Source organism: Excalfactoria chinensis, chromosome 22 (genome assembly GCF_039878825.1).
Source record: "Excalfactoria chinensis isolate bCotChi1 chromosome 22, bCotChi1.hap2, whole genome shotgun sequence".
NCBI classification, from domain to species: Eukaryota; Metazoa; Chordata; class Aves; order Galliformes; family Phasianidae; genus Excalfactoria; species Excalfactoria chinensis.
The window spans coordinates 342,143-369,623 of NC_092846.1; the positions used below are offsets into that span (position 1 = coordinate 342,143).

General features: G+C 49.1%; 3 protein-coding genes across 4 annotated transcripts; 1 reads left to right on the forward strand and 2 right to left on the reverse strand.

Moving 5' to 3' along the window:
• Window positions 1-851: 851 nt before the first annotated feature.
• On the forward strand, window positions 852-12,539 carry UBXN11 (UBX domain protein 11). Its single transcript, XM_072355496.1, has 13 exons — window positions 852-902; window positions 1,876-2,204; window positions 2,324-2,424; window positions 3,172-3,226; window positions 4,193-4,269; window positions 4,761-4,872; window positions 6,228-6,445; window positions 6,815-6,892; window positions 8,122-8,242; window positions 9,054-9,154; window positions 9,373-9,440; window positions 10,053-10,199; window positions 10,743-12,539. The coding sequence occupies exons 3-13, from the start codon at window positions 2,341-2,343 to the stop codon at window positions 10,906-10,908; spliced, it is 1,227 nt and encodes a 408-aa protein (XP_072211597.1). The 5' UTR covers window positions 852-902; window positions 1,876-2,204; window positions 2,324-2,340; the 3' UTR covers window positions 10,909-12,539.
• On the reverse strand, window positions 12,473-14,381 carry SH3BGRL3 (SH3 domain binding glutamate rich protein like 3). The gene is made up of 3 exons (XM_072355498.1): window positions 14,228-14,381; window positions 13,722-13,889; window positions 12,473-13,345 (listed from the first exon to the last, which is right to left on the reverse strand). Exons 1-3 carry the CDS (start codon window positions 14,348-14,350, stop codon window positions 13,280-13,282), a joined length of 357 nt encoding a protein of 118 aa, XP_072211599.1. The 5' UTR covers window positions 14,351-14,381; the 3' UTR covers window positions 12,473-13,279.
• A 2,072-nt stretch (window positions 14,382-16,453) lies between these two features.
• On the reverse strand, window positions 16,454-26,857 carry CEP85 (centrosomal protein 85). 2 transcript variants are annotated; one of them, XM_072355494.1, is made up of 14 exons: window positions 26,808-26,855; window positions 26,502-26,572; window positions 26,009-26,161; window positions 22,291-23,003; window positions 21,553-21,680; window positions 20,545-20,662; window positions 20,110-20,295; window positions 19,602-19,754; window positions 19,185-19,339; window positions 18,617-18,737; window positions 18,134-18,184; window positions 17,938-18,045; window positions 17,032-17,260; window positions 16,454-16,754 (listed from the first exon to the last, which is right to left on the reverse strand). In XM_072355494.1, the coding sequence occupies exons 2-14, from the start codon at window positions 26,554-26,556 to the stop codon at window positions 16,591-16,593; spliced, it is 2,334 nt and encodes a 777-aa protein (XP_072211595.1). In that variant the 5' UTR covers window positions 26,557-26,572; window positions 26,808-26,855; the 3' UTR covers window positions 16,454-16,590. The 2 variants fall into 2 exon arrangements, with proteins under 2 accessions (XP_072211595.1, XP_072211596.1); XM_072355495.1 differs by lacking the exon at window positions 26,502-26,572 and having other exon boundaries at window positions 26,808-26,857.
• Between the last annotated feature and the right edge of the window lie 624 nt (window positions 26,858-27,481).

Consider the following 27,481-nt stretch of genomic DNA (forward strand, 5'->3'; position numbering starts at 1 on the left):
CCCTGTGCCCCATGCCTGTGTAGGGCCAGCACCAATCACAGGTTCAACCCCTCCACTTCAGCAGGAGGCCCCGCTAACTCTGCTCCATGTAACAAGCCTCCAGTCCTGCAATGAAGGATGGGAGCCTGGCCCAAACCACAAGTGTGGCTGGGTGGTCTCACCCACACTGCAGATGGCAGCGGTGCTTCCTTCGGCCCTGGCAGTGCTTGCAGCACATTGCTGAGCTGCACCAGCCTCCTGCCAGCAAACAGGAGACAGAACGGGCTATTTTGGGGCAGGTTGAAATGAGCAAAGCTACACCTGCTGTTGTGGCTTTCGTTTCTGTTAGTGCACCGCAGCCAGCCCTGCGTGGGAGCTGGTGGTAGGAGTGCAGCACTGGATGCTCTCAGCATTGCAGTTTGTTTCACCCCCAAACGATCTGCAATGCAGGAAGTCCGGCAGCTCTTCTGCCCGAGTCCATGCCTGGATGCCTGCTGCTTTCTCAACCAGCCCATTCTGCTCTTGCAGCTTTCTGTGGCATCCAGTGAGTGCCCAATAGACAACTTCCATCCTTCCTTCTTGTTTTCCTCACATTTCCTTATGGTACGCAGAGAATAAGCGAATGTTTGCGATGTTTTCACCCTGGGCGCTGCTGTTGTTGTTCGTTAGGGTGGCGCAGCGCCCTGTGGCAGTTTTCTCCTGTCTCTCACCTCGCACTCTGTGGCGCTCATTCCCACCTCATGGCGCCCAACGTCTAACAGGTAAGAAACGATACTCGTACTCTGCCGCGGTGCACGCCGGGACTTGTAGTCATCGCCCGGCCGCCCCGTTCCACGTGACCGCCGCTCAGCCAATCACAGCGTCCAGGCGTCGCCGTGGCAACCTCTGGTAAACAAGATGGCGGTGGGGGCGCTGAGCGCGGGGTGAGTGCCGCGGGAGAGCCGGCCTTCGGGATCCCCCTCGGAGGCAAAGCCGAGAGGCCGGGGTCGGGTCTGGCCTTTATTTCAAGTCCCGTTGTGGTGGGGGCGCTCAGGATGAGCTCACTGACCTTCGGGAGCGTTCGTGGTCAGGTGGATGCGTTGGTCATTTCTTCACCGTGCTGACTGAGGCGTGCCCTGCCCAGAGGCACTCGGTGTAGGCCGCTGAGAAAGAGATGCGGAGTTTGAGCCCTTCTGGAAAGCCTTTGCCTTTATACTTTAGGAAACTTGCTCATCTAGCAGTCCCTCCCTCCCCCCCCCCTTCCTCACTGCCCCAAGCTAACAAACCTATCCTCATTTTTTATATATTCCCTCCTCACCACTTTGCATCAAAAGGGCTGAGCTGAGTTGTTTGTCCCTGCTGGCAAGGTGCTTCTCACCATCCTACATCTCTTGTGGTGAGTGCGGCTCTTCTTCCTACGTGTCTGCAACCAGATCAGTAATGGAGCAGTTTGACGTCCTCAGCAACCCCTAGAGTACATTAGAGCCTCATTTTGTTTTACGGCTCCACTTTAGGCCATAGCTGGCCTGTTAGATTAACAGCACAAAAGCCTCTCAGTGAAGCTTCCTGTTTCTGCTACTCCCAGATGCTGTACTTCTTGTTAAAGCAGCTCAGTGGTACTTTCTGCCTCGCTGTGTGGCACAGGATGTTCTGTACCACCATCACAGGCTCTTTCTGCCAGCCCCGTTTTGTGTTCACCCTTCACAGCTGCTGAGATTTTACTTTTGGTTCTGTGCCATAACAAGTATCTTCACCCACTCATTACTTTGAGTGCTTCTGGGAGTGAATAGCCTGGGGCCACCCTTCTTTCTCCTTCCCTCAGTGTAACACCTATATTTCTTTACCTGTTTTTGGAGAAGTCACATGCAAAATACTGACCTTTGTCAATTCTTTCATATTCTTTGTGCCTCTTCACAGGTGACACAGCCTGTCCCCTACGGCAAGGAACCCAGTGCAAGGCAGTCTTCCCTTGCAGGGACAACACTAAAAAGGAATATATGACATCACAGAATGTCTTAGGTTGGAAGAGACCTTAAAGATCATCTAGTTCACCACTTCACAGTCTCTCAAAGATAAAGGGGTTCTTGACCGTCATACTCTCTCAGTGAGAATCTGGTGGACTCAATACCCCAGGCTAATTTGTGTTGTTTCCTCCTCACATACACAGTACGCTGCCAGCGATCACCTCCCTACCAAGAGCTCTCAAATATAAGAGCTGAGGGATTTCCACCCCACATCCATCAAAGGTATCCTCTTTTTACCTGCTCTGATAGAACCAGAGCTCATGTGTGTGTTCCCTTATGGTGCAGATAAGCCTCAAATATGAATTGCCTTTCTAGAGGTAATGTTGTATTTGTGCTTTCAGGTACAGTTCTCACTGACATGGAGCTCATGTCATCCATGATGCAAAAAATCAGCCTGTTGGAACAAAAAATAGATAAACAAACACAAGAAATCCAACTGAAGGTAAAAGTCCTGGCCCTTACCAGTCCTGTTCTGTGTTCTGCTTTAGCTTTTCAATGATACACCCACTTAGACACAGTCTGGGCTAGAACAAGTTAATCCATAGCCTGTTCTGTTAATTAGACCGGTTATCCTTTGTAAAACAGCAGAGCACTCATAGCTGCCCTTGATATAGAAGACTGAGCTGCCCTTACTGCTCTGATCCTTCTGTGACTTTATGAGGTAGTGACTCTCAGCATCCTTTCACTAATATCTATTTGCCTCCAGACTCCTTTCTTTTGCATTCTGAAAATAAAACAAAGCAACCAGTGGCTTAGATAAGTAATCTTAGAACAGGTGTCTTTGTAATACTGCTGAGAATAAACACTGTTTAGTTTAGAATAAATAGCAGTGGGTTGGGGTTTTTTTGGTGGTTTTTGTCTTGTTTTCTAACAGATGGTGACAGATGCTGGTCTGCTCTTTAGATCAGCCACTAACAGGCCTGAGTATGAGCAGCATTCTCATGCAGATGGAAGGGGGAGATAGGTTAGCAGTGCCCCCGGTCTAATATTGAAGCAGTGTATTACATCGTGCCTCTCTGCTAAGTCATGAATTAAGACATTTGTGAGGCTATTCTAACCCTTATTTTGCCTATTTGAGAGAGAGTATGCACAGCACTGCCTCGCCCAACCAGGATTAATTATGCAGTCTGCATCATGGTCCTGAAAGCAGAGGATCTTAACAAGTTCATTACTCATTCTGATCTTGAAGGACAGGAAGATTGCTGAGCTTGAAGAGAAGATAAAGGCTCTTCAGAAAGGAGAAGGTAAAAATTGTTTGACCCTTGGCACCTTGCTCCTACTCTCCATGGGAGAGTTACAGGTTTCCTGGTACTGCAGCAGAGCAGACTTGGAGACCTTCCCCCTCAGCAGTCCGTGCCTTAAAAGCCTATGAGCCTCTTCTGTGGGTGGTAACAGCTGCACACACAGTGCTGTTTGCCAAGGTAAGTCCTCACTTCATCAGTTGCTCTGCTTTTCTAGTGAAGCATTAGACATCATTTCCTGACCTATTTTCCGTGCCTTAATAAGTTTCCATGAGCACAGAACAACCACAAGCCTGAGGATGGCCAGGAAAAAAAAAAAAGAAAGAAAAAAGGAAAAGAGAAAAAACAAAAGAACAATATACACCATAGAGTTCAAATAGGCTGGAAAAAAACAAAACCAAACCAAACCGAGCAACTCATAGCTAAGCAAAACCAAAAATTGACTTGCAGTCTCAAGCAGCACTTACAGGTCCAGGCTCACTCATCTTGCAAGGCAACCTAACTCTAAAATAAGCTCAGCTTAAGTGAGTCACTGAAGCTCTTCTGCTCCTCAATTCCTTGGAATCCCCTGCTGAACCCAGACACATTTCCTGTCACGGCCGAACTACCTTGTTAGTGTAAAGCTGTGCTGCATCTCTATTTCCTGAGTGGAGAACATGAAGAAGCCTGTCAAACCACAGTTGTGTTTTTTGTACCTCATCGTACATTGTGCCAGCTATGAAGCTTAGTTGTCTGGATCCAGCCTGGGTGGACATCTGCTGATTTTTGAATAGGTCTCTTAGAACCAAGCCAAGCAATGCTCATTGTACAACAGTGAACAGCACCGCTCACATCAGCTTCCTGTAGCATGAAACTTCAGCAGTGCTTTACAGGCTTGAGTTTACTGATGGTGCAGGAAGACTGCTGGGGCATCCATGCTCTGTGACTTTTTTAAGGCTATGCAGAATAAAAGCAGATCTTCCCTCTCAGATGCTCCTCACTCATCCACAGCAGAGGATCTGGAAAGGAGGTGCCTTCAGCTGCAGACTCAGGTCTGGGAGATGGAGGTGAGATGCCTACTTTACTTGCTCCAAGCCATTTGCACCTTCACTTTGGGACTGTTGCAATCCCAGACTGCCTGGTTCTTTTCAAGCTGCCACTGTGATAACTGCAAATCCTCTCTTCACTCCTCTGAAAGGAAAGAACAGGTTGAATGTGAACTACAGGGTAGTATACTATTGTTATTTTATACACAGATATTTAAGCCTGCTGCAAGCCTCATCATTTTGATTTACAGGGTTGTGGAAATAACCTACACAGCTACTAGACTCTTGGGAGACTACTGTATTGCTACAGATAGTTTAATCCTTCCTCCCTTTCACCTGCTTCTAGTAGAGCTGCCACTTCTACTGCTAGTGAGTTGGCAGACTGCCACTGCTGAGACAAACATTGCTCACCTCCACTTCTGCTTCTCTCTATTGTAGCCAAGCACTGTCAGGCCTCTCTGTCTAGTTTCCAGCTCTGGTCTACAACCCTGACTTGTCCTTTCCTCTTACAGCAGTTTCTAAATGACTATGGTCTGATCTGGGTTGGAGACAGACACGAAGAGCTGGAAGACTTAGAGTCACTCAGAGATGATGAACTGCTGGCAAAGAGGATCTGGAAGCCAGGTAAAGCATCAGTGCTCTTTGCTAAAGCAGCCATCCTGGCTCCTGCTGCATGCTTAGGGAAGGTATGATACTTAGAGTAGATAAGCAGGTCATCAGAATCTGTGATCCTGTTCTGAGGTCTTCATGTCAGTCCATCTCGAGGTTAGAGACATGGAACAATTTAACAGGAGCTGGGACAGGCAGAGCACTGGTATTCTGTGTGCACCTATGTTTTATAAACTTCATCCGGGGAAAAAGGAGAGATCCTGGTGGCCGTTTGGAAGAATACCTTCATGGCAGCTGCTTCCTGAAGAATTCACATACCCTGAATGTTTGAAGCTTGATTGTGCTAAAAACACTGACGTAAAATGGGTGGAAAACAGAACCAGATGCTTTGTGTATTTAGTAGCCATAGCAACTTACACATATTGTCTGGCTCCATCAGAGTATTGTTTGCCTTTCCTCCCAGCCACCATGTGAGTGGTTTAACTGGGACCTGATTGTACTGCATGGGGTCCAAGCATTTTTGGCAAAGTGGTAACAGAGGAAAAAAAGAAAAGAACACTACTCGGGCTATATAACTTGCTACTAACAAACAACTGTGCAAATATTAGCTTGTTAATCGAATCCCTTAGGTGAAGGGAGGAAGAAGACATGAAAAGCAGTAGAAATATTTTCATACTTTTCATATTGCTTACCCTTTTTAGGGGAGATTTCCTCCCTCACATTTAAAGCTTTTTTTTTTTTTCCTCCACCTTTATCAAATGTCAGCAAATGGGAACAGAAAAACCAAAGGCCTTACCCTCTGTTTTATTTTCTCATTTCATTCTGCTGTCCCGCTGTAATGCATTCACTGCTTTGCCCTACTACCCTCCTCAAACACCCTCTGAGAGTCCCAGCGAGAGAGAAATAAAACTGCTTTAGTGAGAAATGCAGGTGGCTCAGAGCATGCAGCCACACCGACATTTCTTCAGCAAATCTTCTCCGGTCCATTTAGCCAATTTAGGTTACTCATTCTTCTCTGTGCATTTTGCAGCGCCGCGTTAAGGGACAACACTTAAGAAATTACAACCAACACCAAGTTGCCGAACAGCTGGCTGTACCTTTGCTAGCAGCTGCTATGCGCACTTGTAGGTGAAGGCTGTTTTTCTGTTACCATGCCCTTGCAGTTTTGCACACACCCATGTAGATCTGGCAGCCCTGAACCACGGCAGGATTGTTGCACCACGCTTTGCAAAGGAAAGGTGACACACAAAAGGCAGCGATGACAGCCCCAAAGTGTTGGGATGCAGGAGCTCCTCAGACACATCCACATAGAGGTGAAAACTGCTCAGCTGGCATCTCCTCCCCCCATACCTTTGCTCTTTCTGACACAGGTGAGGCAGTCGTTTCCAAACACCAGGTTGATTTTGATTTAATCTTGAAAAATGTGAAGGGCTTGAACATGCTGGTTGGAGATGGTGTCTCTCACGTTGAGCACACGCCGGGGGGAGCTCGGCTGAAGCAGACAGAGCCCCTCTCTATGACACTGTATCAGAATGGGATCGTCATGTCGGATGGACCCTTTCGCTCCTATGAGGAACTGTCTGCTCAGGTATGGAAAGGTTTGTGCAGGAGTCAGATGTGGAGCCACCCTGCTGTGATTCACTGCCTATCAGCAAAGGGAGCTTAGAAGAACAGGGCCAGTGAGTTCATCTCAGTCCCCAAAATGAGCAGCTGAGACCTCCAGCCTTCACATCCTACTGCCCTGCTGGGGCACACCTTTAAAAATCAACTGAGCAGCAACTTTCTTTTTCTTTTTTTTGTATTATTATTTTTATGAGAGGGGGAGTCTGGGTGCAGACTTTTTTTTTGCACAGCAGAAATAATACAAACAGAAGCAGCCCAGAATGTAAATATTAGTCATCAGATAAGTAGAAATTCAGAGGTATGCCCATGAATGAGCTGTCATTTTTTGTTTCAGCAATGCCTGCAGGATATTATGGATGGCTATTTCCCTTCAGAGTTGCAGACACGCTACCCAGATGGTGTCCCTCTGCAGGTAAGCAGTGCAAAGCTCTGCTCTCATGGGGTTTTTGGAAGAAATGACTCTCTTATTTCCCAATAAAGTTGTTCAGATTTCTTTCACCAAACTGCATAATCCCTTTAGCAATCTCTGGTTGAGCAGCTAAGTGCTGTGTATGTGTGTATGGAAGTGGTGGGGAACACACCTGCCTGAGCCGTTACAGGATGTGAGCGAGCAGTTGTGCATTAGGGCTGAGCAGTTTCTCTGCCTGGTTGAATCTTGACTTGGATCAAGACTCGCGAGAGCACAAATAGGCTTTGCAGAAGATAAGTGGTGTATGCAGCACCTGTGCAACAGCAACATCTTAACTAGTTCTCTTGGAAGAGATTCTAAAAACAGATTGGAGAAGTATACCTCACTTTGCAGAGTTTAATTGGCAGTAATTTAAAGGGGTTTGGCCACTTGCAGTCTTTTTGGGTCCTATTTCTTTCTGATTTTTCAGGAATGGCAAAAAGCCAAAGCCACATTTTCAGACTGAGGGCCTCAGAGGACTCTGATTCAGGTCTTTGAGTGCCTCCGAAACATAAGCAGGCGAAGGCGGAGGGGTGCACCTGCCACCACCAAGAAGAAAGCAGGGCACATCTGTACAAAGTGATCAGAACAGAGTGAGCTGGTAGGGGTGGTAGTTGAAAAAGCAGATGGAAGGGGAGGGACTGTGCAGGGCTCCTGCATATGTGGTTGCCTGTAGCCAGCTTATTGCCAATCACATCTACAGGGCACAGGACAGTACTAAAGCCCAGGAAAAATGACTGACCCTCTTTATATAGTTTTTCCCACTGCTGGGGGCCTCAGTCTGGCACTGTCAGTTTGTTGAAGCCATCCATCAGATCCCACTGCAACTTCTGTAGTGCAGTGTGAGTGACAGTAAATCCCTCTCCCCTCCCAAACAGCTGCTTTCACATCAGAGAGAGCATTTTCAATCATGGAAACAGGCAGAAGAAAGGTCAGGCCTGCACGTGTTTCTTACAACTACTGGAAAGGGTGTCCAGTGTCTGTTTAGACAGTGAACTACAGTGAGGCCTGTATAGTCCAGGATCTAGCAGGATTTGCACTGTTAGAGAGCCTAGAGGAGCTGGAGGTTTGGGTTTGGACAGCTGGAGCAGCTCCCAAGGAAATGCCTCAGTTTCATTTGGGATTTACTGCTCTAGTTTATTATTTTCTGATACAGTGAGCCTTGCTTATAGCAATCAGCCTTAATCCAACAGGTCACTGACAAAAGAGATGTGGTATTTCAGGAGAGAAACCTTCCTGGGAGTTTTCCTGGCCATGGCCAACTTGTTGGCCATTCAAAACTAAGCAAAGTAGAGGAACCCAGCGAGATCCCAGGTAAGTTCCTACGCGTGTCTCAAAAATGCATCACCCAAAGAGAAGAACTGAAATCTCACAGGGGCAGTCTAGCTATCAAGAAGTGAACGTGTGGGGTCTCAAAGAGGAAGGCAACACTTCTGGGTCAAAGTTTCACCTTTCTCAGCATCAGAGTATACCAAGGGAACCGTGTATTCTTTGGATGAGGTCAGGCCGTGTATTTCCTCATTTTGCTTCTGGGTTCTAGCAGCCTGCATAAGCAAAGCTGAGATAACATGACTGGCTGGAGAGCCAAATGTGGTCAGTCAGGTAGGCAGAAAACAGTAGATCTATGCATGCATAACTAAACAACCTGTACACATGCACTGCCCTCAGCATCATCTTCATATTTATATACATCACTTCTCTTGCTTATCTCAGGGACATTTACAAGCAGAGAAATTCCCTTTATCCACGTGGGGGAAAAAAAAATAGCTGCCCAGCAACACTACACCAAAAGGAACCAACACAATTGCAAGATGAGCCCAAGCATGTAAGAACTGCCACAGTATCAGACCTTCCTGTTTGCAGCAGAGATAGCAGGGTTTCTTCCTGTTGCGCATTGCAGGTGTGAGCTGCGCAGTTGCTCACTAGTTACTCTGGCAATCATGACATTAGTGGGCCAGAAAGTGGGACAAGCTGCAGCTGGGGACCAGGAGCCAGCATCCGCATGGCCAGGAAAGGGCATCTCTCTCTGCCAGATGTTCTGCTCCCTATTCACTAAATCAGTTTATTCTGAGGGAGAATTCTGTACATGTACGATCTTTTTGACATATTCCCTCTTCTCTGGCAGGTCCCAAATCCTTTCTGGAGCAGTTTTGGAACAAAGATCCTAAGTCATCAACGCACAGTGAAGTGATGGCCACCCGAGACACAGTTGGAGCAATGCGGCAGGTATGGGTGTGCCCAAACAACACCCCAAGGAGCAGGCTGTTGTGATTCCTCAGGCTCAGTGCTCTGCATACAACCACACCTCCTCCTTGCAACCTCTTCTTCCCCAAATGCTCCATCAGAGCATCCATGCAGCATTTTGGCACCTGCTCCTGGTCTGCTCTAGCTCTGGTTTGTCTCTGTGTAAAACAGGTGCTGATACTCACCTGGTTTGGTTGCAGGGCTCTGATGGGGCGCAGAGCAGCAAAGAGATCGTGGTGGGGACACCCAGGCTGCCTGCCCTGCAGAGGTATGGGTACACACATCCCTGCCCATCAGCTCTCCTATTTCAGGTTGTTTTTTTCCAGGGGGTTCTGCCCATTGATCCTAAACCTTGGCAATAACCAGGAAAAAAAAAAAGCTAATTTTTTGGGGAAAACCTGCCACCCTTTCCATCTCCAACAAAGTTTCCATCATTCAGTGTAGCTTATGGCAGTGAAATACATTTCCTGACAGCAAGGCAGGGCCTAAGAATTTAAAGCCACTTAAAGCTGTTTGCTAAATGGAAGAATCCCTCCAGGAAACTGATGCGCAAGTGAGAGGTGACATAACCAGCGCATTTTCACTCAGTCTTCTGGACAATATAAGACCCAAATAGCTAATGAAAAAATCCCAAGCAGATTATTTTTAATCAAAAAAGTAGGGCACAGATCTTACCAGTCAACCCTGATCTAAAATAATAAAGCAAAAAAAGATCAGCAATCCTCTTCTCAAAGCAGTTTTAAGCAGTGAAAGCAAAGTGGCAGCTGGCTCTGTGGGCCAGGCTAAGCCTTGCTCATCTCAAGCACATTCCCAGATGTTTAGATGACCCCAGCGCATTAGAGCCCTCACTCCTTCGCTGAGACGACTTTCTGACCTCCAGGTTAGAGACAGCTGAAGGAGCTGAAGGTTCTGCTCCTGATGTCTGCACTCTCCGCATCAAATCTGAAAGTGGGGAGCAGATGTATGTCATAAAGATGCTGTTCTCAGAGACAATAGGGGACCTGCGCCAACACCTTGCCCATGCCAGGTAGGACTCCTGCCCTCCTTGCTCCCCACCTTGTTCTATCCAGCTCCAGGGGAGGTTTTGCTGCTGGCCCTGGAGCCATGCTTGGAGCAGAGCAACCCGCACTGAGCAGGGCTGGGCCCTGGCCACTCTCTGCTTCTTTGGCTCCTCTTGACACCAGAGCTGCACCTACTATACATCTTTGACAAAAAGCTCACACATTACAAGAGATGCCTTTTGTCCTCTTAAAACTAACAGTTCCAGATGGCTGGGGGGATCTTCTTGGTATTCACCCATAATAGGCCGTAGCCCTTGCCTCTATCCAAGCCCATGCTGAGCTCACTTCTGCTGGACTCACTTCTCCTTCCCACTGCAGCTGTGAAGCCTGAGATGGCTGCTCCGTGCCTGGCTTCGTGCAGTTTGGGCAGGAAGCCTTTTTTTCTGCTTGGCCTGCGCTTGCCTCTCCAGAGTCTGCTCTGAAGTAACTGCAATTGGATGAGCCGCAGCATTTCTGCAAAATCCTGGGGGATGCTGTGCATAAGAAAAGATTGTGCTGTTCTTTCCTAGGGGTGGAGATTCCGACTCATACGAGATCATCAGTACCTTTCCCCAGAGGGTGTATGCGGACAACTCCAGGAGCCTGCAGGAATGTGGGCTGATCCCCAATGCCTCCTTGCTGCTGCGGAGAAGAGACCCCTTCCCACCAGAGGGGACGGGGCTGCAAACAGCCTAACAGCAGCTCTGCAGGAGGAAGGAGCTGCCTTGCACTGCTGGCTGAGTTACAACATCCCCCCGGCTGGGAAGAGAGCAGAGTTGTCTTTCCAGATCTAGTTTCATTGCGCCGTTACCTGGCATGGAGTGCAAGGTTCCTTCTTCGGTCTCTCCCTTCAGCTGAGTGCCACGTGCCAGCCCCAGTGTTCTGCTGTCTCCTGGGTGGATGGGGCTGCTATCACAGGGGTTTCTGTTAGCTCAAAGCAGTGGCCTGGTTTCTCACCTCTGCTGGAGGTTATATCGGCTGATCTCTGCTCAGGAAGGGCTGCCAGCTTTGCATTGGTACCAGGGCAGTTGCTTAGCTGGACTCAGGGATTCTCTACAGCAGCAGATATCTGGGCAGGACAAACAGCAAGGGTCAGCCTATTTTCCACGGAGCTGCTGCCCAGAGATTTCAACTGCATCTATAGCAGAAGAAAAACAGGCTCAGTTATATGGTCTTGAGCAATGGCCTTGGGCCATGTCAATACTGGGACTGAGCCAGCCTCCTTCCAGCCAGGAGATCCTGCTGCTGGGTTTCCTGGACGTGAGCAACTCCTTTCCTTGGACAGCCCCCATCTGCAGAGGGGCTGAGACTCACAGCACACGGAGCCAAACCTGCTGTGGCTTCAAAGCTGCTGCCTTCCTCCCTCCCAGCCCACTGCTCTGCTGCAACAGGACACCGTGTCATTAGAGAAGAGCATAATCCCTTTGCTTCTTCTCTGCTGAACCCTGAGAGTAAAGCATCTTCCTCTCCTGTAGGCTGGTGCCACGCTCTGCAGGCCCCATTCTGCACATCCTTCCCGTTTCAGCTCTGACAAATTCCCACTTCACTCCCAGCTGAGAACACTCCCACGTGTGCAAGGCAGCGCCTTCTGGCAGCTTCCCTTTTAGCAGAAGCCCAACACGTGCTGTCCCCCAGCCCTCAGTAAAGGCTCCCGATAAAAACATTTCTTTAGTTGCAGTTTTCACTTTCATGAAGTTTCAAAGGAGCAGCCAGATACAGAAACGGGGCAGGAAGGTCTGAGCGCTTCCTGGTGCGGATCTGCTTTCCTCAGCCCCCTCTGAGCAGAGCTGAACCACACACAGCTCATACAGGAAGCACCAAACACCGGGCAGCTGCTTCCACAGCCTCCTGCAGTCGGTGACTCAATGCCTGCAGTTGCCCGCTGCTTTCCTCCTTTTTCCACATGCCCTCCTGTATTTGCTGTAACAGACCCCTCCTACGGGGCGCTGCCCTTTTGCAGAGGGCTGGTCTATAACCAGGTAATTCTAGTTCTGTTTTTTGCTGTCCCTCCCTCGGGCTGTTTTACTACGGAAGGCTGCTTAAGAGAGGAACCCGCAGCTGCTGCTCAGCCGGATACTGAGACGAGTCCCAGGAGCCCTTCATTAGCGGCAGCGGTCTGAGGCGTTCAGATCTTCGTGTCGGTCTGCAGCAGCACAATCAGCTCAGCTCCTCCAAGCTGGAACCGACTTAGAATCTGTCGGCTATTTGACCTGTAGTCAAAATAAAAGCAATTGCAAAGGAACCCACGAGTACCAGCACAAAAGGTACAGTAACATTTAATAGCATCTCGGAAGACAACACTGGTAATAAACTCGCTTTTTGGCAGGAAAACAAAATGCACTTGGTCCAGGTTGCAAAAAGCCAACAGAAAATAGGAAAGATAAGACAGCTGGAGCATCAGCTGTTGTGAAGCAGCCCTGAGCCATCAGCGCTCAGCAGGGAGCCCTCAGGCCCACCCGCTCCCAGCCTGCCAAGGGACACCTGAGCCCCATCCTGCTCCCTGCCGGGTGCTCAAACCCAGCCTTGTGCAGCATTTCTGCATTAAATCATCAGAACCCAAAACAAACAACTTTGTTGCCACGATTTGTGCAGCTGAGATGAAAGTTTGTTTGTTTTTTTAAAACAAAAGAGGAAGTGCAGCAGGATTTACAATTTTAACAGCAACTGGGAGGAGTGGGAAGTTACATGCAGCCCGGAGCCCTCCCCTCCTAAAGCAGAAGCTCTCCCTGTAGAGAAGAGGGCTGACAGACAGCTGCACTTCGCGCAGCTCGAGAGGCTTTGCTGTTTACAGAGGCACTGGAAGCTGCGGTGTGAGCCAGGCCCAGCTCTGTTCTAAGGCCATGAGCAGCGAGCGTCGGGCTTTCTTTGCATCCCTCTGAGATGATACTGGAGTTAGGCAGGAAGGAATCGTAGGCAGCTGCAATGAGTCGTTTTGGTCACGGATTTCTGGTGCTGGACTACAAGTCGCGGTGTCAGGATAGCGCTGACAACCTGGAAGTGAAGATGGTCGGAGATGAGGGTGCTCAGGAACGCAGGTAGAGTCCAGGACGGATGGAGAGCCCGCAGGTCAGGCCAGCTTCAGGAACTCCTGCAGGGTGTTTTGTTCCACCGCTTCCACAAAGAGCTCGTAATCCTGCAGGAAGAAACCAGCCGGTTGCTCTCACGCGGGAAGCACGCAGCCCCAATGCTCCTGTGCTGCACACGCAGTGCGGCCCTCCCGGCACTCAACACAACCGTGCACAGCACTGCTGCATGGAGGGCATGGAAAGATGACGGGGCAAAGCCACAGCAGCCCACACAGCACAGCCCCGCTGCCTGCAGGTACACACAGCCACCCCAGCACTGCACTGTGCTCCAAGTACAGATTAATACTGACCGCCTTTTGTCCACACACTTCAGGGGAAACACCTTTTGGAAAGCATCCCAATGGCATTTGTAGCAAAACCAATGGGATGACGTTATTCCCCACCATCCAGCTCTCACAGTACTGACCCCCAGCGCAGTCTTACCCCGCAGTAGTGGTCTCCATTGACAATCTGGGGCGGGATGGCTTTGGGGTTGCCTGCCTTTGCCCTCATCTCCTCCCGGAGCGCATTGTCCTGGGAGATATCCACCAGCTCGTACTTGATGTTCTTCCCATCGAGGATTCTGGTCACTTCGCTCTGTTGGGATTTGATCTGGAAGCCGGGCGGCAAAGGCAACGTTATCGGGATGTGGGGAGGAGCTCCGAAGGGCGAACGCACACTCAGCGCATCAGCCCACACCCGGCCAGGGGGGCCCTGCGGGGAACGGCACGCAGCACCGAGCAGAGCAGCTGGGGACGGGACTGGACAGGATGGGACGGGACGGGGCACAGCGGGAAACACGGCGGGAGAGCGGAGAGAGAACGGCAGGATGGGGCGGGGTTGGGAGGGTCGCGTCTCAGTCGGAACGGACGCCCGCCCGGAAGGGCTCCCCGCGGCGCCCATCCCCACCCCACCCCACCCCGTCCCATCCGCGGCCGTTCGGCGCTCACCTCCCGGGATCCGGTGACGGACGTGCTGTACACCTTCAGCGAGCTCATGCTGCGGCCGCTCCCTGCGCACAGCCCGGGCGGGGGAGACGCGGAGGGCGGGAGCGCGCCGGCACCGCCCCGCATGTGACTGCGGCGGCCAATGGGGCCGGCGGGCGCGGGCATGCGGGGCCAACACCAGCACAGGCCCGGCCCGCGGCTGCCGTCACTCCGAAGGACCGAGCGGAGCCGGAGTGCCGCGAAGCGCCCCGAGCTCGTAACGCCGCCACACGGGACCGCTTGGCACGAGTGGAGCAGAGCAGCTTTATTTTATATTCAAAGTATTCGGTACAAACAAGCGGGTAAGACAAACTCATATAAACACACCCCGTGCTCGACTCGAGGAAGGAAAACACAACACGAGGCTGGACGCCCATCGCCTGAATACAGCTGCACAAAAGCCAAGAGGTGAGGCCGGTGGTCCCGCACTGCGCTCAAAGGAAGGGCCGGCATTCCCCGCTCGTTGAGCCCAGAGCTCGTTTCACAGGACGAAACCGCAGGGCTGTTTCCCTGCAGGGCAGCACACAAAGCAGCGACACAAAGAGAGCGCAGGGCTGGGGCGGCCAACCCGGCCGTAGGGCTGCAGTGTTCTGCCCTGATCCATCTATGCAGTCGGGTTTGAAGGGCAGGAGGCAGCGAGTCCCTGCAGCTCAGTGTCACATCTCCCCCTGCGCCCTCAGAATGTGGCTGGTGCTGAACAGCACATCCCAACCGGCACGAGAGCGGCTGTGCGGCTCCAGGACCTCAATAAGCACAGTGAGCTCAGGACGTGGCACCAGCAATAAGGGGACAGCCAGCCAGAAACAACGCAGCAGATGCTGGAAGCTCTGCACACTGTGCCGGGCTGGCTGTCATGGCACACTAACCATACACCAACCACACACTGACCAACTTGCTGCCACCAGCTCCAGTGGTGGCCAAACTCCAAACGAAACAGATTTGGTCTTAAATCTTAACATGGAAAAGTAACAACAACGTTTCTCTCAAAATTAGGGCTCACGGCCCCAGTGTGAACCAAGAGCAATTGAAGGGGCAGAAGTTTCAGCAGTACGTTCCCTGTTTTACCACCGACTTCATAGTTTGTGAGTCAAGAGATGGCAACCAGCACAGGTTTCACCCTTGGCACCACAGCACCGTCTTGAGCCGACACTCAGGACTGTAAAGTTGCCACTAAGATTAAGGAAGTTGAGACCAAACAAACCATATCCCAACCCGAGATCCCAATTATTTGGCACAGGAGTGGGGAACAACCAGAGAATCAGAGGCAGGATTAGAACAAAACCTGAGTGGCCGCAGCCTTGCTGGCATCAAGAAGAGCTCTCAGACCCAGCTGTACAATCCTGCTGCCACTTTAGGACCAGAACGGCTTTCTCCTCAACAAGCAGAGTCACACAGGAGTCTCCTAACGGGCCTGCAGCACAGCCCCCCCCACGCAGAGGGTCGCTGCAGTGCAGGCAAAGGTTATGTACATTCAGAGCTCTGCAGGACTGTTTGCAATGGCTTGACAGGCTGCTACAATAAATACTAATTCCTCACCCTGCCGGCAGCTGCAGGCACACAGCAGTGTGTGGACAGGAAGCTTCTGTAGCACATTAAGGCACTTCAGCATCAATCCGTTTCCTCCATGTGCTCAGTGTTCAGGGGGATAAAGGTTTAAGGCTTCTAAGATAACAGGAGCCAGGGACAGTGTTTGAGTTTTCTGTTAGTGTTGCTTTATCCTCCAGCTCCTGTTTGCTACCAAAATTCTCTGGTTGCATTCACCTGAGCAAAGCAGGTCCTGGTGCATGAATGGCTACACAAGCATCCAAGCCAGAACTGCACACACAGCATCTGATAAGCCTGTAGCACCATGATGTAATTAGTGGTAGCATCATCGCCTGCTTGCCTACAAAATCCAGATATTCCCTGAACGCTCTGGTAGGAGCTCCATTCTTATAAGCTGCACAGAATCTGCGCAGAGAATTTATCAGAAAGCCCAGGACGTATCTTTGCTTTTAGTGTTGGTTCCAATTTGCACGTTCAGTGTCTGACATGCCTGGGAGGCCATTCAGAATTCACCTCCCAGCCACAGCAAAGACAACAAAAAACACATTCTGTAAGATCAAAGCTACTGCAAAGCCCAACACCGAAGCCCTGAATGATTCCAGTTAGCCAGTCAGCAGATAAACACTTCTGGCAACAACCCCCAATTTCTCCTGCATAAACCACACATTTGTACCCAAGCATTGGGATGGTAAAGTGCTGAACAAGTTTTTGGTTGTAGGAGTTCTAGTCTCCTGAGAGTTTCAAGTCTTCATTCACTGTCTTACTTTGGGGGAGAGCTCTCCTCACTGAGTGATGCAGTTGTCTCCCATATCCTGGGCGTATCTGTCAGATATTGCTGTCCTTAAGTCCTCCACCTCTTTGTGAAGCTGTTTTACCTCCACCAGCTTTTTTGCAAGCACATCAGGGCTCAGCAAGTCATCCTTCTCCTTAGCTGAGTACTGCACAGCTGTGGAATGAGAAAAAGGATTGAGCTCAGGTATCTACTTCCGACCAACAGCCCCATGCATTTGCAAGTGAGACAGAAAAAAAAAAAAAAAAAATCAATGCATATTTACAATAGACATTACTAACATGCAGCTGTTATTGCATGCACTCTTAAAGCTTGCTAACTGCAGTAAGAAAGTACAGGAAGGTAAGAATCTTCTGAACTACACATGAGGTATTTAATTCTACTGCAGCACATGAAACAAAGGGTTTGCTATGCCATCACTCTGCATACTTACAGCGAATACCCAGAAGCAGGGAGAGATTAGGATCCTTGCCCTGAGCCCTCTGAGTGACAATGCTGTAGACAGACTGCAAGTCCTGCAGGCAGCTGGCCAGCTCACTGTGCAACTCCTGGGCAAGGCAGGCAGTCTCAGCAGGCAGGGGCTGAGCTGTCAGCTCTGCCTGTCGGAGCCGTTCCTGAAGGGTCAGGTTCTTCTCAATGAGATCTTGGTTCTGCACTGAAAGCTGAACAAGTGGCAGCAGATGAGTGGTCACTTGGTACAGAACAAGAACACTTCAAAGCGACTTAACACAACTATTCAGTGATGATGGGAGCACCAACAAAGAGAAGCAGGTCTGTATATAAAGCCCTCCAGACTCTCTCCAGATGAGAAAGCGAGCAAGTGTCAGCCCTGCAGGGTACGAGCAGTTTGCTTTCCTGGCTGCCAGGAAGCACTCTGTGATGCTGCGCCATCCCTGACAAGGTGTGACAAAACAGAAAAGTTCTCAGGCAATGTACACCAGCCTCTCGTCCCCATGCTGGCCATCTCTTCCCTCAAGGGCTACCACTGTGCTTAGGTTCCTTAGGCTTGAGACTGAGGCTCAGTCCTGCCCTTCAGCCAGGACTGCAGCTGAGTTTGGACTCATGTTCCCTGCCTTGCTGCCCCCAACTGGCCAGCCTGGTGTTCTCCAACACAATCCACAACCTCATTTGAAGTTCCCGAAGCAGAAACTGCCTCTCTCCTCCTGTTTTTGAACAAAGAGCTCATTTCAGAGCACTGCCAGGGCAAGTGACTGGTAGCAAGCAGGACCGATTGTGCTGCTGACAAATTAGCAAATTAGGCAATTTAGAAGCCCTGCTAAAAACCACAACCCACTGCTCGTTTAACTGTTATTGCTCAGGTACTCTACATTGCTCTGACCTCTTTCACTGCAGTCCGGAGTTGCTGCAGCGCATTTTCCCTTCTCATTGCCTCCTCTTTCAGAGCTTGGCTTGTTCCTTCTTCCTGGGCCACCTGTTCTTCCAGGTTCTAGAAAAGACCATGGGAAAATTGCAAGTCCAGCTTGCCTTATTAAAAAAAATGGAATTTCTAGGTACCTCCACAGCCACCTCCTCACCTTCACTTGCAAAGACAACTGCTCCATCTTCTTCTGCTGTTTTTCCACAATCTGGAATCAGAAGCACAGGTGTAACTGGGCCACAGAGAATCCCAGCAATACCACCAGAACTCCTCCTTCACACAATCCCTCTTCCTTGTTCCTGTCCACTTATTACTTTAATTACTGCCTACATTAGTAGGAGATTAAGATTCCCTGATAAGGCACATTAGAAATATCAGCTACAACAGACCAGCAAAATTATATTCTTGTGGTTTTCTTCTCTACTTTCTGCAGCTTTTCTCCAGTATTACTCCAGGAGTGCACGGTTATCACACCAAGAGCAGTTCTTAGAACCTTTTGGTTTAGAATTCCAGGAACTGCTGTTTCTGTGCAGCTGTAACTACCTATAAAATGCAAAAGCCCTTGATTTCATTTTTGTGCCCAATGTGATTCAGAGAAAAGCAAAAAAAAGTATGGTTCCCAGTTGGGAGAGCCCGTTACCTTCCTGAGGCAGTCACATTCTTTTTCCAGAGAGTCATTTTCTGTTTTCTGTTTCTCCCCATCCTGTACAGGAGCCCCTCTCTCTGCATTCTTTACATACTGCTGCACCTTGTCCTGCAAGCTGAAAATAGGAGAAACGCCATGAGAAAACCAGGTTTATTTGGGACTCTTTTCTCACTAGACAATGTAAGGAGGCAAATTATTTTCATAGCAGATGCCAGTGCTCCCAGTTTGCATCCCAGCTTGCAAACTCCAAGGGCTGTGAAAGAAGGAATCCCATTCTCTGGACACAGCCCTGAGCGTGATATTGGTGGTGACTCAGACACCGCAGGCCACAAAGATGTATTTTGCAAGGAATTAAGGTTAAAGCCAATAATCAGAAGAAAGAAAAAGCTCAGGAGGACAAGAAAGGCCATTTTTCTTCCTGCTGATTTGATATTTTTCTACTCTCTACTCTTGGCGCTCAGTTCTGAGGTGGGACAGCAGATGTGCTAAATCATCACTGTTCTCATGCAGTTATTACTTCAGTCCTAAGGTGAAGATTAGATCTAATCCTCTATGTTTTTACCTGTGCACAGTAGAAAGAAGTTCCTGTTCTTTATGTTTTTGGGTTTCTAGCTGCACTTCTTGCTCTCTGAACGCAGCCCGCACATCTCCAAGCTCTGTTTCCAGTGCCAGCACTGTTTCTTGCAGAGCATTACTCTTCAGTTCAGATTCCTTTAACTGTAACAAAGACAACCGCAGCACTAGAGATCTCCCAAGAATTTCAATCACACACACAACATGTTCCAACTAACTACCCTTGCAGTGTGGATTTCTATTACTTATGTGTCCCCTTTCAGCTATAGTTCAGAACATCCCTTCCCAAAGAAGGGAGGGATGTAACTTTACTTGGGCAGCTACACAAGGGTTTATTTTCAGCTGAAGAAAAGCCACCTGAGTAACTATTTGAAGAGCTATTATTGTTACCCAGAAGAAGTTTTACCTTCTGAGTCTGCTTCTGGTGGTCCTCAAGAGTTGGAAGATCAGCCAGGTATCGTTCCAGGGTCTCAATTCTCTGCTGTTTCTCTTTGTTCTGTTCAGATTCCTTCTGGCATTTCTTCTTAAGATTATTAATGTGCTTGTCTCTTCCCTTTACCTGCAGGGATGGTTATATACAAGACTAGTTTATACTATTTCTTGTCCATTCTTCAGTCATCTGTATATCCACTCATTAATCTGTTTGTTCAGCACTCAAAACAAAAATGCAAGACCACCTTAGCTCAGCAGTATTTCTGCTCATTTAGCTAAAGACAGGCTTCTTCCCTGCTTAAAAGTACTGGAATGCTTGTACCTGCAGGAGGAAGGACTTTTCATTATAAAGCCAAAGTACTCTTTAAGGAGATCAGAATAAAATTACAACGCGCAGCTGTGAAAAGCTTTCATTCACCTCTCTACACTGACTTTTGACTTTTCAAAGATGAGACATAATTTCTAGAGCAATGGAATCATACCCTTTCTTCCTGCTTCTTTAAATCCTCTGCATATTTCTGCATATTTTCCTTCAGTGTCTCCTGGATAAGCTTTGCATCCACCTCTGCAGCAGCCAGTTTTCTTTCCAGTTCAACCTTCTCCTTACTGAGAGATTCGGTCTTCTCTGTGAATTGTGCTCGGAGAAACGTGTTCTCTCGTTGCAGCTCCTACAAAAACAGACAGCCTGTGAGATCTGCCCACCAGAGCTAACAGTTACTAACTGGCAGTAAGCAGATGAGTTCTAAGCAAGCCTGGCACTTCAGGGCTGGAGATCTCAGGAGTCAGAAACTGACATAATAAGGACCACATGCATGGGAAATTTCACTCTGCACAGCCCTCCTCCTTGGGAAACAACTAATGAGGAGTGGTAGGGCCAGGAATTTCAATACATATTTCCCACCGACATCCTTCAGCACCTGCATTCTCAGCATGTAGACATCTCCACAGGGTGCTGGACAGCCAAGCAGGGCATTGTGAACCTGCAGTTCACTTTCCCGGACCTTCTGCTCTAACTGGGATATGTGTTGCCTTTGCCTGTAAGCAAACAAAAACAAAACCAGGAACAGATAAAGCACTGTTCTTAAATACATCCCTTTTTTTAAATGGCAGCGCATTGCAATAACACAAACAGTGTCACAGCAGCTCTAACTAACGCTTGACATAGCAACAAGCACAGTGGAAAGACAAATCTACAACTCAGAACTGGCCTGCACAGAAGTAATGTGAAAGGTGCTCATTCTGACCTTTCCAGAATTTGCATAAACTTTTCTTCTCTCTCCACCCCTCAAAAATTCCCTGTCCCACCCCCACAGCAGTGGTTATACATAAAACACACAGGCCTTGTGTGTTCTGGAGGATCCAGCTCAACTGCAGAGTTTATGAGCAAAACAGACATCAAAGGACTCAAGATGAGCAAGCAGAAAGGATATTTACAGTTCAAATGCTGAAGGCAGCTTTCTTTAGAACTTTAAGAAGCTTGCAGTCCACTAGCATCATCTATTAGAAATGTTCTTTGTTAGACTAAACCCACAGAAACAACCAGCAAATTTAAGAGGAAGATCCCCAAGAGCTTCCAGAAAGTCCTCAATCACAGAGTTGGGAATTTTGACATCTCAGATAACTGTGATATAAACAAAAATATTCATCCATTACAAAACACAGAAATCTGTAATTGAAATTGGTTTATTGGAACTCTTTAGGATCACCGTTTCATTTTCAAGATGAAGGGGAGGAGAACATGTTGGAAAAAGCCAATAAAACAAAACATCTGTTTTCAAAGGTCAGTATGTTCTTCCTTGCAGGAAAACAAAGGAAGTCCATTCAGGTAAAACAGACACAGAGCTCTCCTTTCTGTTTTCAAAACTGTCCCTTCCCAAAAGGAAATACGCTGGAACCCTTCAGCCCAGCGTCAGCATGAAGCTCACCTGTCAATGAGGAGCTCTTTCTCCTTGAGCTGGTTTTCATGGGAGTTCAGGATACTGATCCACTGTGCTGGATCGGGTAGTGAAGGAGAATACATGGAGGGATGATGGCAGGCACCTCCATTTTGTAACTGAAAGAGGAGACAAAATAAGGAGGGAGAGGTTTACACGCCATGGAGGTAATTGCAACATTGCTAGAGCTATTTTGCACACAGTGTGCTCATCTGCATGCCAGGACACAGCTATTTCCGTCTCTGTTGATGTCCAAGAACAAGCAACTTCACCCAAGAGCAACTGGAGATTAACAAATAATTTTAGATCACTGTGCTTGCTCACTGGAAACAATCTGTCAGCATAGACAGAGGGCAATAAGCAGTTCCCCTCCTACAAATGAACTGCAGTTTAACACATCTTCTGAGAAGATCTAACAGATACAGAATAGAATTGCTCTATACACTGCTAAGAACTTTTGAAAACTGACATGTTCTGGTTGATGGGATATTTCACCTCTGCATCTGAACAGAACTGCTGAGCAGTGTTTTAACACAATGCAGTGCTGCTCAGTGTAAGCAGCAAATGATACCTGTGACACCACGTGTTGTAAAAACAGGTCATTAAGAAAATTAAGATAGGGAAAAGCAGAAGACATTTCTTCCCCCTCACTTTGCAGGTCCGAAACAATCATTTATGAGTAAAAAGAAAGGATGGGTTTTAAACTCACACACATAATGTGCTCCCTACCTGCATTTGCTCTATTTGCAATCGCACATTATCCAGCTGTTGTTTCCAAGCACTCAGCTCACAGACCCTCTCATGAGGGTGCAGCGCGCAGGTCTCTTGCATCCATGCTCGAGATGAAGGTGTTATAGGTTTTGGAAAGAAACTGTTGGTCTGGAGTCCTGCTGGCATCAGCCTGCTGCCACTTGGCCACATTCCATCCTGGGATTCACAGGCTCCATTAGCCCCTGCAGCTTGCTTGATCTCCGGCAGCACCTTATAACGGTCTCCTCCTGCCTCAGCTGCCCCAGAGTTCAGACTGAATTTCTGGAACCTTTGGAGGGGGTCAGCACACAAACTATCCAGAAACAGAGACTGGTTAAGGGTGCATTCAATGGCAGGGGTGTCAAACTTCCAAGTATCTTCTATTCTCACGTGATCAAAAACAGGACGCCAGGATTGCTCAAATCCATTTTCCCCTGAGGTCCCATAGAGACGCAAGAGATCCCTGCGTGGCAGCTGACATGACTTCCCAGCATTAAAGTCTCCATTTCTCATGAGTCCCGTGTGTTCTGGAGCAGATCCTGGCACAGCAGTTTTGGAAGAGCTCTGCTCTCCTGCTGAGCACAGCTTGGAGGGTGAGGCACCCAATGTGGATGGCATAACATGGGCTGTTGGGATGGTCACTTGGGTTTTAATAGGCTGGAATGAGGAACCGTTACTGGAACTGCAGAAGTCTGGGGAAAAGATAAGCCACACTTTAATTAGTCCTGCAAATATTCTGCCATTCCTCTGCTGAACAATTTTCCTTAAGAATCTAAAAAAGCAATTCCTTGCCCCCACCCCAAACAGCAGCATGACGCAGGCATGCCTGTGCTCCCTCTCACTACAAGCCGCAAGAGCCGGCTGACAGCTTCCTACCACAGTAAACTACAGGGAGAAGTTTAGTTCAGCACACATTTTTAACTGATTCCAGCAAGCTAGTATACTAGCTATTCCTGTATAAGCTTAAATAAGCAATAAATAGAACAAATTATCTTCCAATAATTTTAGAAATCAAACCCTTTAAATTGAACAAAAAGGCTGAAACTTACTCAGCTGAACACTGAGACCTTGATCCTGCTCTGCCCATCCCACAGCTCAGTGACTCTGAACCATACACCGAACCCAACTGGAACCTTTGCTAAGTCCATCATGAGCTTCACACGCAGCAGAGCACTACATCACCAAGCAGTGGACCTTCAGACTCCTCCAGGACACAGCAGCAAAGGAGCTTTTTCCAGAGGCTACAGTAATGGCTGTTGCTTTATTGCTACAGGAAATGATACAGCACAAGCACCCCTATGTGAGCCCGTCCTGTCAGATGGGCACCAAACCTGGCTACATGGAAATACAGGGTTATTCTTAGCAGCTCTCAAATTTCAATGCAGCAACAGCATGAGCTGAGAAAGGCAAACACCAAAATGCCTGTTCCCTCTCCTCCTCCCAGCACATCGCATATCAAGTTAATGCCGTGTTTCTTACTGATACACAAGCCTGTTTTCTCGTTTCTTAGCCAAACTGGTTCAGCTAAAGGCCAACCTCCAGAGGATGTTTCCTTAATCCAAGGTCAGAACTGCAAGGTCACCTTCCCACCTCTTTGTAACCTCAAAGCATTGCTACGAGCAGCAATAACAGTAACACTTTGAGTATGACTGAAACCAGGTTCTGAAAAGACCATCATAAAAACACTGGAAAACTGTCACAATGAAGGACAAGACCCTTCCTCCAAAATGAGCAGGAAAGGCGTTTGGGGGAAGAAATCTCTCCAGACATTACTTGGCTGTATCCAGGAACCCCGGAGAACACTGTGCTACCGAGCAGCCACAAGAACACCCACTTCGGCAAACATAGAAGAGACAGTACAATTTCCTTTTACAGCCTCTGAGTTTATATCCCAGCATCACTGTCAGGAAACTGAGCCCTCTGACCAGCATGGCACGCATGGACGCTGTAATCAGTTCCTTGAACGCACTGAGGATCATCACAACAACATTCCCACGTAACTCATGAGCTGATTTGATAGCGTGGCTCAGCCAGTTGTCAGTGCTGCAATTCAGCCGTAGCTCTTGGAACGACTGCGGCAACACAAACATTCAGAAGGGCAATTTCCTAAAGAAACATGGTTATCTCCCCTGCCCTCAGCAGGATGTTTTATTATCCTGAGAGAGGCTAGATGAGACACTTAGACATGCATTCTAGTAATATCTTCAGCAATCATAGAATCACACAGGTTGGAAAAGACCTCCAAGATCATCCAGTCCAATCGTCTACCCACCCCCAGTATTTCCCCACTAAGTCATGTCCCTTAGTACCACATCTAAACATTTCTAGAACACCTCCAGGGATGGTGACTCCACCACCTCCCTGGGCAGCCCTTTCCAGTGTCTGACCACTGTCATGACACAGAAAAATGTTTCCTAATGTGCAACCTGAATCTCCTCAGCACAACTTGAGGCCGTTCCCTCTAGTCCTATTGCCAGTTATGCAGGAGAAGGGGTCAACTCCCATCTCACCACATTCTCCCTTCAGGCAGCTGGAAAGCAATGAGGTCTCTGCCAAGTCTCAGTGTCTTTCCTGTAGTGATGGGCCCAACACTGCACACTGTACTTGAGGTGCAGCCTTACCAGAGCCGAGTACAGAGGGATGATCACTTCACTGCTCCTGCTTGCAGTGCTCTTTGTGATACAAGCCAAGATGCCATTGGCTTTCCTGGTCACCTGGGCACACTGCTGGCTCACGTTCAGCTGAGCACTGACAAAGGCCACTGGGGTCCATTTCCTCCACAAAGTCTTCCAGCTACTCTGCCTGAAGTTATTGTGGCTGAAGTGCAGGATCACACTGTTGAAATTCATCCCATCAGCCTCAGCCCATTGATCAGCTTGTCCAGACCCCTCTGTAGAGCCTTCCTACCCTCAAGCAGATCGACGCTTCCTGCCAACTTGGTGCCACCTCAAATATTTCTACAACCACTTAAAAAAAGCCTTATTTTCAATTCACGCATTAAGCTCTATAGCTCGCTCAAAAGGTACAGACATAAACAGCTTGTGAGAGGTACAAATGCATGAAGTACACTGTTTTAAAGAACAACACATTACGTCTCCGCTGGAACATGCATCAGTGAATCATTTTTGTTTTATGTCACTTTCATGAACGAAAACACAAGTTGAAAAGATCAATGGGCCAAGAAATTGCACCTTCAGAGCTGTTGTTGTCCAGTGAGAAGCACGCAGCTCTCACACTGGTGAGACACACAAAGGTACACTGATTTTAAATCTCTAGAACCATAGAATGGCCTGGGTTGAGAAGGACCACAATGTTCATCTTGGATGCCTGCAGGGATGGAGCATCCACAACCTCCTCGGGCAACAAAGCACACAAGAGACTTGCTGGTAGATCACTTGTATGTATAGCTATCAAACATCAAATCATCAAGATGGCTCTTTCAATCTGTTAAAATGCTTATTAGTCAAAAGTCAACAATTTCTAAGAGAAACAGCAATTTCCTTAATTACTAGTTTGTTTTAGGCAGCATAACTGTATAGTGAGGCACTGGCTTTGAGACTGTTACTAGTTTTCATTATAGATTCTGCTCCCTCCAACTTGCACCTTCTAGGGCTCAGTCACATCAGGCTGTTTAATGCTTGTGGGTCTTTTAAGAACACCTCAGACAGTTATTGTGCGATCCCACGCTGACAGTTACCTTCTGTGCTGTCGGAGCAGGAGGTCCCTATGCCCACATCACCGCTGTCGGCCATGCTGGAGCAGCGACTGCTGTGCCTCTGGAACTTCACAGACAGCACCGGCGTTTTCCAGTCAGTCTCTGAGAAATGACTCTTCTGAGCAGCACTGGGATCTAGAAAGAGAAAGTTAGTGATGTCTGCGTTTAGCCAACAGACTGAACAGCCTCTCAATATATGTATCTTATTGAGCCATGCCTACTCGTCCTTTGTAGCAGGAAATATAAATTGATGTTCGCTCAGCTTCCCACATTGATGCTAAAGCAATCACTTTTGTAACTAAAAGGAGCTGAAATACATTTATGGGCCCGCTATCAAACGACGGCTGAGCCACGCATCGGCTTCACAGGAAGCAGACGTCGCCTTTTAACAGTTATCGGTCAGTAACTCCGCTCAGGGTCGCACATCCCCCACAGAACTGAAACGGGACCCCACAGCAGGGAAGGCAGCCCTTACCCGGCGGATCGCCGTGCTGCAGCCTCACGTCCCGGTGCTTCTCCAGAGCAGCCATCTTACCCGCTGCACCACTGCAGGCCCACAAGGAAAGACGGCGCCTTAAATCGGTGCAAACCAAACCCCGCTCCCACTGACCGGGCCGTGCGGGGAGACGGATGGGGGCAGCAACCGCCCAGGATGGGGGAAGAGAAGGTGGAGGGGAACCGTAAAGAGGGAAGCAGTAAGGGAGGACGCCGAGTGCACCGCACGGGGCCGCACCGCACCATGAGGGACACCCGCACCGTGAGGTGCGCCTGCCCCGCTCACCTGCCCGCCTCGCGCTGCCCGCGCGCCCCGACCGTTACGGCCCCGGGCGGGGGGCGGAGCCAGCAGGACGCCCCGCCCCACCGCTCTCCCGCAGCCTATCGGAAGAAGCGGCTCCACCCCCGGCTCGCGCCGATTGGCTGGACGGAAAGCCGGCTGCCCGTGGAGTTGAGTGTCGGCAGCCGCCACCGCGGGGTGGAGCTGTTGTTTTCTTGCGCGTGCGCAGTGCCGGCGGCGCGCTCAGGTGTCCCGGGGTGGTGTGGGGGTCTCGTAGGGTCTTATGGGCAGAGAGCAGAGCTCCTCGCTGCCCCTGTGGGAGCTGCAGGCCACCACGAGACCTCCCTTCTGCCCACTCCGCTCCGGGTCTGGCAGCCTTGGTTGGGCTCCTACCATGCTGGGTGCTTAGCGGTGCTGGAGGACTCTGTCAGCTCCTCCGTTCCCCAGCTGGCACATGGCGTGGGGGGCTGGATGTCACAGCGGGGACGCTGCACGTGGCACAGCTGTCAGCGATTTATTTGCAGCAGAATTGCCCCTGGCTGCAGGCGGCGCTGGGGACACCATCCTCCAGGAGAAAGCCCCGTCCTCAACGTAAAGCATCCTCAGATTAAAGGAGGGCTGTCCCTGCGGTGTCCCACCTCTGTGGGCGATTCAGCAGAAGCTGCTGTGTGGGCTGAGCC

Coding starts and splice junctions, on each gene's coding strand:
- UBXN11 (XM_072355496.1), top strand. CDS start 2,341: ATGGAGCTCATGTCATCCATGATGCAAAAAATCAGCCTGTTGGAACAA. Junction 8,243..9,053: donor GGAACCCAGCGAGATCCCAG/GTAAGTTCCTAC, acceptor CTTCTCTGGCAG/GTCCCAAATCCTTTCTGGAG. Junction 9,441..10,052: donor AGGCTGCCTGCCCTGCAGAG/GTATGGGTACAC, acceptor TCTGACCTCCAG/GTTAGAGACAGCTGAAGGAG.
- SH3BGRL3 (XM_072355498.1), bottom strand. CDS start 14,350: ATGCGGGGCGGTGCCGGCGCGCTCCCGCCCTCCGCGTCTCCCCCGCCC. Junction 13,890..14,227: donor CCGTCACCGGATCCCGGGAG/GTGAGCGCCGAA, acceptor CCCGGCTTCCAG/ATCAAATCCCAACAGAGCGA. Junction 13,346..13,721: donor ATGGAGACCACTACTGCGGG/GTAAGACTGCGC, acceptor TTCTTCCTGCAG/GATTACGAGCTCTTTGTGGA.
- CEP85 (XM_072355494.1), bottom strand. CDS start 26,556: ATGGCTGCTCTGGAGAAGCACCGGGACGTGAGGCTGCAGCACGGCGAT. Junction 18,185..18,616: donor AATGTGACTGCCTCAGGAAG/GTAACGGGCTCT, acceptor TTCTGATTCCAG/ATTGTGGAAAAACAGCAGAA. Junction 18,046..18,133: donor AGTTGTCTTTGCAAGTGAAG/GTGAGGAGGTGG, acceptor GGTCTTTTCTAG/AACCTGGAAGAACAGGTGGC.